Below are 8,979 nucleotides of genomic sequence, written 5' to 3' on the forward strand. Positions count from 1 at the left end.
TAGCTATTTATTTCCCCAAAAAAAAAAATTACTTTCATTTGAAAAGAAAAAAAAAACCAGTAGAAAAAAAGGAGAGTACTAAAACCAATGATCAAGGTCTTCAGTAATCATAATGTTTAAAGCTTTATATTTTGCCAATGGCCACTATTCTTTCCTTACCACATGGGTTTATCTTCTTTTTTATTTCCGGCCGGGATAGTTTATCCTGTTTGGTGAGTATCAATATATATATATATATATATATATATATATATATATATATATGGTATGATTGCCACTTATAATGCCAACGGACATGTTCGACAAAAAAAAAAAGGGCCAACGGTCATGAGAAGTTGGACAACACACAATTTCCCCCTAAGAAAGCAATTTGGGTTTTCAAGACAAGTTGAACAATGTTTGGAAGCATTAAATAGCCAAAATTGGCTTGCTTGCACGACACACCCAAGGGCCGGTCCTTTTTATGCCAATCGTCCTTTACATTGTTTTTCAAGCCCTTCAATTGAAACAGAATATGCTTCTTGTTCCGTCTGCTTTATTCTGCTTCTAACTTCCATATAGATTTTACATATCATTTCTGTATAGAAATTCAATATTTGAAGACATCAACAATGGGAAATTGCGCTGCCCTCTCAGCTTCAGCAAGGGGTGTTTTCAAGAAAAGCAAGGCTTTACCTATCGAAACCACATTCAAGCTTCCGGCTCCATTACCCAGCTGGCCACCTGGTACGCACTACCGTCTCTAATTTAGACACACACTAGCCATATATATATGTTTGTGTGTGTGTGTGTGTTTGACGATGATATACTTTCTCTTTGGGTACATAGTTTATATGTGCCAATTAACTTAATCATATGATTTATCCATGTTTCAGGTGATGGGTTCGCAAGTGAAAGCATCGATCTAGGTGGATTACAAGTATACCAGATATCATCTTTCAGCAAAGTCTGGTCTACCCATGAGGGGGGACCAGACAACCTTGGGGCAAGCTTCTTTGAACCTTCTCCCTTACCCAAAGGTTTCTATATGCTTGGTTGCTATAGCCAACCCAACAACAAACCTCTTTCGGGATGGGCCCTTGCTGCAAAGTCAACAAAAGATAAAGACGAAGATGAAGATGACCACCCTTTACTCAAGAAACCACTTGATTACACTCTCGTGTGGAACAGCGAGTCCTTGAAGAATCTAAAGAAAGATGGCGATGGCTACGTCTGGTTACCCACTCCCCCACATGGTTATGAAGCCATCGGCCATGTGGTCACCAGCTCTCCGGAGAAGCCATCTCTTGATCAAATCAGGTGCGTTCGATCTGACCTCACTGACCACTGCGAGGCTGACTCGTGGATTTGGGGACCAGGTACCGCTGGTGATGCCAATGGTTTTAATGTGTTTAGCCTCAGACCAAGCAATAGGGGGACCCAAGCTATGGGCGTACCCGCTGGCACATTCGTAGCCCTAAATGGAACTCCTTCGTCTACTATTGCGATGGCTTGTTTGAAGAACACGCTATCTCTATCTAATTCTCATATTTACATGCCCAACCTGACTCAAATTGAGGCATTACTTGAAGTTTACTCGCCACTCATATACTTGCATCCTGACGAAGTATACCTCCCTTCTTCGGTGGGCTGGTTTTTTAGCAATGGGGCCCTTCTATACAAGAAACAAGGTGATGCAGTTGCCATCGAACCAACGGGCTCCAACCTTCCCCAAGGTGGCTCAAATGATGGCTCCTATTGGCTGGACCTACCCGTGGATAAAGGCGCCAGTGAAAGAGTGAAAAAGGGAGATCTACCCGACTGTCAGGTGTATTTACACATAAAGCCCATGATGGGCTCAACCTTTACGGATATAGCCATATGGGTCTTCTACCCTTTCAATGGGCCGGCGAGGGCCAAAGTTGAGTTTTTCAACATCTCATTAGGGAAGATAGGCGAGCATGTTGGTGACTGGGAGCATTTGACCTTACGAGTCAGCAATTTCACAGGGGAACTATGGAGGGTCTTCTTCTCGCAGCACAGCGGGGGCACGTGGGTGGACGCTTCCCAGCTTGAGTTTGAAAATGGAAACAAAGCAGTGGGCTATGCGTCATTGCATGGGCATGCCTTGTATCCGAAGGCAGGGCTTGTTTTGCAAGGGAGTGGCGGAATAGGAATAAGGAATGATACAGCCAAGAGTAAGAAGGTATTGGACACTGGACGAAGCCTTTTGTTAGTCTCAGCTGAGTATTTGGGGTCAGCTGTGACTGAGCCACCATGGCTTAACTACTCTAGGAAATGGGGTCCAAACATTAGTTATGACATTGCGGACGAAATCAAAACGGTGGAGAAACTTTTGCCTGGAAAGCTCAAATCCGCTTTTGATAAATTCGTAAAGAGTCTACCAAATGAAGTATTAGGGGAAGAAGGCCCTACAGGTCCCAAGATGAAGAACAGCTGGACTGGAGATGAAGTATGACTCACACACACTTTCCTTTATGTTTATGTAAGACTATTTCGGCAATATCAATTTCATCCTCTTTTGCCAGTTTAGCATGCATTCTCACCTCAATTAAAAAAATAACATACAAAAGAAATAAAAGGGTGAGTCAGAGTGCAAACAGTCAAACAATATGGGGTAAAATAATTTTTTATATATTTTCATTCTTCAAAAGGAGGTTGTTGAGGCCCAGAAAAGTCATTGGAAATCCAAAGACATTTAAAGCTCAATATAATATATAATGTTGATTATGCGTTAATCCAAACTGTAATTTTAGGAATTAATTTATTAAATAAATATAGAAATATTGTACATGTCATGCCACACCAATAATACATTTTTCATATGACAATCACCTACCAAACTTATATGAACCCAAGTCATGTGGATTACGGGGTTTGCACGAGGGATTGTGGTGTGGAAGGTTATGGAAGCTCTTGGATAATGGAGACTTTGGGCTAGCTACTTAGGAGCACTAAAGTCCAAGCCCACTACTTAGAGTTCTCCAATGTGGGTGAGCAAATAAGATATTTTTCAAGCACTTCCTTTTACCCATGGGAAATAGTCATTTTCCAAATGCATGGCTTTACTCGTTGGAAACAAGCATTTTCCAGCACTCCCTATTACCTGCTGGAAACAAGCCGTTTCCAGCACTTCTTTTTACCCATAGGAAATAATCAGTTTATGGTACCTAGCTTCACCTACTAGAAAATAGCATGCCCTAGTGCTCCCTTTTAACCATTGAAAATAGGCTGGTTCAAGCACCTCCCTTTACCTATTAGAAATAAAGGAAAACTCTCACACTCTATAAATTGGCATTCATGGCTCAGGCAAATGGACCAATTTTTCTTCAGCCATCAAGCCCCTTCATTCGGCTGCTGCAAGCAACGCAGCAGCCATCAACCCCCTTCTTCAGCCATCAGGCCATTCCTTTAGCTGATGGAGTAGCACAACAACTTCTTGCTTTGGCTGCTACAAGGATCTCAGCAGCCATCAACCCTCTTCTTCAATCATCACACCTCCTTCCTAGCTGTTGCAAGCACCCCAGCCATAACCTCCTCTCCTTGAAACCATTCTCTCTATAAAGCCTCACCAAGCACTTCAAGCTTTTCTTTCCTCCTCATGCCGTTCAAGCTATAAACATCATAGTCTTCAAGCCTCAAGCTTTTCTTCCCATCATCCTTCTCTTGAAACTCTTAAATCCATAAAGTCTTACCAAGCATAACTTCAAGCTTTTCCTTCCTTCCAAGCTGTAAATACTATAGCCTTCAAATCTCAAGCTTTTCCTTTCATCCTCCTTCTCTTGAAACTCTTAAATCCACATAGCTATAGCCACAAACAACAAATTATCAACACTCAACCTCAAGCATATCCAACATCAAGCCAAGCACGAGCATTCTCATTTGCTAAACTTGTGGGTCTTTAGCTCCCACACTCCAAGCTCACATAATCTCGGTTCAACATCAATGCACCATCTCCAACTCTTTGTCTAGCTACAGGAAATATCAGCACAAAACACGCAGCCTTTGGAAGAAGACAAAAGTACTCTCCTCGGACTTGCTTCTCCCTCGGGATGTTTTGGGTCTAGTTCTTGCTAACTCATAAAAAGAGGCAACGAATGCTTGATTCATCACTCTATGGCGATCCAATAATCAACAAGTCCGGACGAGCCTTATTAAGGGAAAGACCCCCATAGAGGTATTTATAATACAAGTGTGTAAACTCTAGTAAAGTTATACAAGAAAACAAATTACACTTGATTTGTTACAAAGGAGAGAGAAATAAAATCCTAATAGAGTAGGAAATAAATCTTCTAATAGAATTAGGATCTCGCCAACACTCCCCCTCAAGTTGGAACAAAGATGTCACGCATGCCCAACTTGTTAAGGAAGTTGAGAAAGACGGCATACAAATCAACAACCCAAAATACAAAATAAGATACCAAAATCCAAGAAATCCATATAAAAAAAAAAAAGCAAAAATGGAGTTGAGCAGCCGATGCTATATAAATCATTCCAGTAAGTAATATCAAAACAAAGGGCATCGATCTAGACCTGATGCCCTCCCCATCCACCCCCCCCCCCCCCCAACCATCACAACTACATGGTCCACCCCTTCCCACCCAAAACCATACCTAGACCCACCCAACACCCAACCGAAACCCAACCCTCATCCTCCACTGCTCACCTCTCATATCTCTCCTAAGAATCCCACAACCATCTCAAGTCCTTTATTTTTTTATAAAAAAAAAAATTTGTAGAATCAATATGCTTCAAAAAGAAATTCAGATATGGAACTTGGGTTTGGTGGATGTCGAACAGAGAATGGGCAAAGATAAAGAGGGAGATGGAAAGAGGAGGATGGGTGGAGGGAGAAGAAACAGAGGGATGATGATAGGATGGGGTTGGTGGGTTTTGATTAACTCCTGATTCAAAGTCTCTTGTTTGTTTGAGAAAAAACTAGTTGTTCCAGTGGGGTCCTGATAGAGAAGTTGGAGAGGATGGGGTCTCGGTTAGATACATGGGTTTTGTTTGACCCGTTTCTATGTGAAACCTTTTAAAACCATCTTTTAATTTCAACTGTCCAAGATTATTCAACGGTCTAAATACAAGTTCGCACTTAATGTTCCCATATAGTTGTTTCACCTAATCTGAGCGCCATGATTGAAGCCACTGAAACTCAATTGAGCCCCACGTGAGGAAAAGGCCCAGCCCACTTGCAACTAGGAAGCCACTTGCCCAGCGCGCTGGTAATTCTTACTCTCTGCATCGTACCACATCTTGTTATTACCATTGCTGATCAATGGTTCAATTTGAATGCAATAAAAAGTTGTAACAGTCACAAACAATGTCAATACTATTCGGTTTTTTTTTTTTTCAACCGTCTGATTATTTGTTTAATAAGTAACAATGGCAACTTTTATGTTAAACAACGGCAAGTTTTTATAAATAACAACGGCTACTTTTATGAAATAAATTGTTGTTTTCATAATCTCATCCAAATTTTAATTTTTTTTTACTTGAAATGTTTAGAGATGGCAATATTGTGCACGACCCATTAACACGACACGAATTCGCACGAAAAATTCAGTATTCGGGTTTGAGTTATCGTGTCGTGTTGATATCGTGTTGACCTGTTAAGCTATCGCGAATACCCGTTAACCCGTTAAGCTCAAGGGCAGTTTTTTGTAAATTTCTCTCTTTTTTTCTTCTCTTTCTTCTCTTTATTCTCTTTCGTCTTTTTGTAAATTTATTATTATTATTATTTATTTTTTTAATTCTTAACTGGTTATTGTGTCGTGTCTAGTGATTCGCGAATTGTAACGGGTCGTGTTTGTGTTTGACATTTCCAACCCATCTTCTTATTGTTTCGTGTCGTGCCAGCCAGTTAAGAAAAACGGGTTGACACGAACATGACACGAATACTGCAAACACGGCACAAATGCCAGGTCTATAAATGTTCATATAAAAAAAAACTAATATAACATAAATATACATTAACAAAAAAAAACAAACAAACAAACAAACAAAGTTCACAATAAAAAAATTTAACACATAAATTACAACATGAAAAATATAGAACCTTCATTGTGAGAAATATTCTTTTAGAGTTCGAAAGATTCCACTGGAGCTCTAAATGAGGCTACATCCACCATTTTTAGAGCTTCATTTAAAGCCTACCATTGAACATGCCCTAACGAGTATAAAATTGAAGTAAACAAACACAACACACACCACATATTGGGGATCACCTTTACAATCGGATTTGCTATAACAATTTTGCACAAATATTTCGTAAGTCCCCTCTCTCCTTTGTTAGATTATTCATATATACAACAAATGTAGAAAAGAAGTTTGCTAGGCAACTAAGGGCTTGTTTGGGAGTGATTCTGGATAGGCCAACAAGCACTTTTATGGAAAATCACTTCTCTATATAATCACTTTAAGAAAGAAAAAGAAATCCCAAGACTTAAAAGAAAAAGAAAAGAAAAATAAATAAATAAATAAATCTAAATGGCCATATGAGAGTTCAAACAATATGATATTATTATTTTTGGTTACATAACAAAAAAAGAACAAGTTAAAAATAAAACCTTTGATGCGCATTATCTAGCTTCGAACCTTCGTCACAAATGAAACAAGTACATTCACAAACCAATATTTTCTAGGAGTGGAAGTCACTCGATCTAAACATGGCCTATTTCTTTCACAAAGGAAGTATGTCATTGACCTGCTAGCAAATACTGGGATGCTTGCCTGTAAACCAGCTGATACACCTATTATTGATAATCATAAACTTGAGGTTTATATGGATTAGGTCCCAACTAACAAAGAAAGATACCGAAATTGGTTGGGAGATTGATCTATTTATCACTAACACGTCCTGATATTGCCTATGCAGTAGCCAATTTATGCATTCATCTAATGAGGATAGTGGGGCTTTTTCGTTCCGACGGCTACAGATGGGCTTGGGCTGCTGTAAAGAGCCAAATGTGTGAAATTGCCCCTGGGTCTGAGTTCAATAATCAGACTCCAAGAGTGCTTCGAAAGGGTAGCTGAGCCTTAGGAAGCACCTTGGTCTTCTTCACCAATGAAACCAACAGTTGCTTACAAATAAATATTTGGCTTGGCTTGAGAACCTTGTGGCATGGAAGCTAAGCATTCATGAGTTTAGCATGAGAGAGAGAGAGAGAGAGAGAGAGAGAGACTAGATTTTCTACAAGAAACAGAGGTTTAAAGCAAAGGATTTCGTGGGAATTTTCTAAAGAGAGAGAGATAGAGATTAGGGTGGAAGAATGGGCGCTTTGGGTAATTTTCCGGCAGCTTGACGAAAGCTTCGTCAGGCTCTAGAATGGCTTGCCAAAGAGAAGATGGGAAGAGATGGAGGAATAAGGCTTGAAATTGAAGGTTCCAAGGATGAGAGGTGATGCTTGTCTTTCTGGATGTGTGTTGAGATAATGGGTAGGGGATACCCCCTTTTATAGCCGTTGTAAGCTCCTTCTTCCCAAGAAACCTTAATGGGCTCTCTCCAATTTTGCCAAGTCTTCGCTTTCATTTCTCTTCCCTTCCTTTGATTCATCCCAATTTGTGAAATCACCCTCTGTCCAAACACACAGTGACAAGATTTTTGGGAGCTTAAAAGCCTTTCCGTAGCCATTCCCGTGGTAACCTCCTATCTCTGGTTATCACTTCTTCTTCTTTCCTTCTCTATTTCATGGCAAGAGCTGGTAAGGAAAGGAAATAGATAGCAGTGTTGGTCTGAATGATGCATTTTCTCCTAGTAACCTGCGTGCACTAATACCCTTTGGTCTTTTGAATGGTTTGTTTGAGGTTTGCCTTTGGTCACATGCTGGAGCCTCCCAAAAGCCTACATATGTGAGTCATTCCTTAGCTTTTGTCGTGTTTTGTCTCCAGCCATGTGCTGGAGACTTTTAGATATTTTTCTTGGTCATTTGGGCCTTCCTACGGTAATGGGTTTGTCTAATAGGGAATGAGCCAACTTCACAAAGTGATGGACTATTTTATTAAAGTGATGGGTCAATTTCTAAAGTGGTGGGCTCCATTTTTCTCTCCTTTATGCTTACCCACATATTTGGACTCAAGAAATGGGCTTGAGTTTTGGGGCTCACAAGCAGCCCAAAACTTTCATTTATCAACTCATCAATAGGCCTCATGAATGCTCGTTACCATCCATACTACAACCCACTCAGCAAGCCTCGAGCATTTGTGTGGCTTGAGCCCACTTAAGCTTGTAGCGTGGCGTGTTGCTTATTTACTTGGGGTGGCACGTGCGTAAATGCATATGATGAACTCTTGCATACCCAATTGGGTTTCTTCCCAAGTTAGGTGTTGTACTGGGCTATAAATATATTTGGGCTCATCCTTGGATTTTTTGGGCCTCAATATTAGCCCCCTTGATTATTTGGGCCATGAATGTATATTGAAATGGTCCAAATAATCAATTTTCAACCCAAAATAAATGGCAGTGGCATGACATGACATGGGTTTAGGAACAACTCAATGATGACTAGTTAAGTGTCTCTGAAATTATGGCCAGGTTTTTTTCGGAAGGTTGGAGGGGTTGCGTCCCGCTTAAAACCCAATCCTTCTTAAACACCAAGAGTTGACCTATTTTGTGGCATGACATAGAAGAAAATGCTTGGTGGATTAGCTCAAAAGAACTTAGCTTGCATGATTTATTGCTTGAGTGACTAGAGATGCTTGATTTTGCATGATTGTGGTTTGTAAGAGTTGCATTGACTTGTGTGTCTAATATTAGTTTTGTATGCTTGATATTGGATCGAACGCTCAGTTTTGATGTGTATATTTAGTATTGGCATGTATGCTTGATGTTGGCATGTATGCTTGGTATTTGGCTTGGATGCTTGGCATTGGCGTGTACGCTTGATTTTGGCTTGTATGCTTGGTATTGACTTGCACGCTTAGTATTTGGCTTGGATGCTTGGCATTAGCATGTACGCTTGATTTTGGCTAAGGTAG

The 8,979-nt window shown here is 40.3% G+C and overlaps 1 protein-coding gene across 1 annotated transcript; it reads left to right on the top strand.

Moving 5' to 3' along the window:
- On the top strand, nucleotides 468-2,803 carry LOC18786561. Its single transcript, XM_007218897.2, has 2 exons — nucleotides 468-726; nucleotides 876-2,803. The coding sequence occupies exons 1-2, from the start codon at nucleotides 612-614 to the stop codon at nucleotides 2,456-2,458; spliced, it is 1,698 nt and encodes a 565-aa protein (XP_007218959.1). The 5' UTR covers nucleotides 468-611; the 3' UTR covers nucleotides 2,459-2,803.

The sequence above is a fragment of the Prunus persica genome, chromosome G2, assembly GCF_000346465.2.
Source record: "Prunus persica cultivar Lovell chromosome G2, Prunus_persica_NCBIv2, whole genome shotgun sequence".
NCBI lineage: Eukaryota > Viridiplantae > Streptophyta > Magnoliopsida > Rosales > Rosaceae > Prunus > Prunus persica.